Source organism: Sinocyclocheilus grahami, unplaced genomic scaffold (genome assembly GCF_001515645.1).
Source record: "Sinocyclocheilus grahami isolate Dianchi unplaced genomic scaffold, SAMN03320097.WGS_v1.1 scaffold460.1, whole genome shotgun sequence".
Classification (NCBI taxonomy): Eukaryota; Metazoa; Chordata; class Actinopteri; order Cypriniformes; family Cyprinidae; genus Sinocyclocheilus; species Sinocyclocheilus grahami.
Window position 1 is genome coordinate 263,526 of NW_015505639.1, and position 990 is coordinate 264,515.

Consider the following 990-nt stretch of genomic DNA (forward strand, 5'->3'; position numbering starts at 1 on the left):
GCAATGCGTAAAAAGACAGTATAAGTCATTATAATCAGTAATTATGTCCCCACTGGATGCAACAAATGCCTCGTTTGTAATGGGTTTTATGTTTTTGTCTCGGTGCTCCGGCCAGGACACGGCATCAACAGTATGTGAGGGGCGTAACATTTCCGTCTCACGCTTGAGGTATTCAGCCAATCACAACGCACTGGATAGCTGGCCAATCACAGCATACCTCGCTTTTTCAGACCGATGAGCTTTGTAAAAATTTATGCGTTTCAAAAAGGTGGGGCATAGAGGAGAAACAATAATGTACAGTATGTGGAAAATAATGTGGTTTTTTTTACTTTAAACCGCATAAACACATTTCATTACACCAAATACACAAAATAATGTTCTTTTTAGCAGCATCATATGACCCCTTTAAATTTGAACAGATATTCACATAGACAACAGTTATTTTAAATTGTAATAATATTTCACAATTTTGCTGTTTTTACTGTATTTTTAATCAAATAAATGCAGCCTTGGTGGGCAGAAGACTCTTCTTTCAAAAGCATTAAAAAAATCTTACCGACCTCAATGTTTTGAATGATAGTAACAGTCAAAATACAACATGTTAATGGAGTCAAATGGGTTGTGAATGCAATTTTGCAGTTTGAAGGTCCTGAAGTGATGCCTATAGTCTTGTCTACTGAAATGTGATGTGATGCATGAAGTTTTTTGATCTGATTTGTGTAACAGGGCAGATCTCAGTGGAGGGCTTCGCCAGGTATCTGATCAGTGAGGAGAACAGCGTCATTCCTCCAGAAAAACTGGACCAGAGTGAAGACATGACCTTCCCTCTCTCTCAGTACTTCATCAACTCGTCCCACAACACCTACCTCACAGGTACATCAACACACACACACACACACACACACTCCTCTCTGAATGCAAATACACAATTTATTAGAGAATTCGTTATAATAATGCATTTGATTTTTTACAGCACCTGCTTAAATGGCT

General features: G+C 38.3%; 1 protein-coding gene across 1 annotated transcript in view; it reads left to right on the forward strand.

The window, feature by feature from the left end:
• Positions 1-990, forward strand: part of LOC107552867 (1-phosphatidylinositol 4,5-bisphosphate phosphodiesterase beta-1-like) — a 15,382-nt gene that overhangs the window by 3,643 nt on the left and 10,749 nt on the right. The window contains exon 2 of the mRNA XM_016234905.1: positions 727-873. Coding sequence (XP_016090391.1) covers positions 727-873 — 147 coding nt within the window. The remainder of the gene's footprint in view (positions 1-726; positions 874-990) is intronic.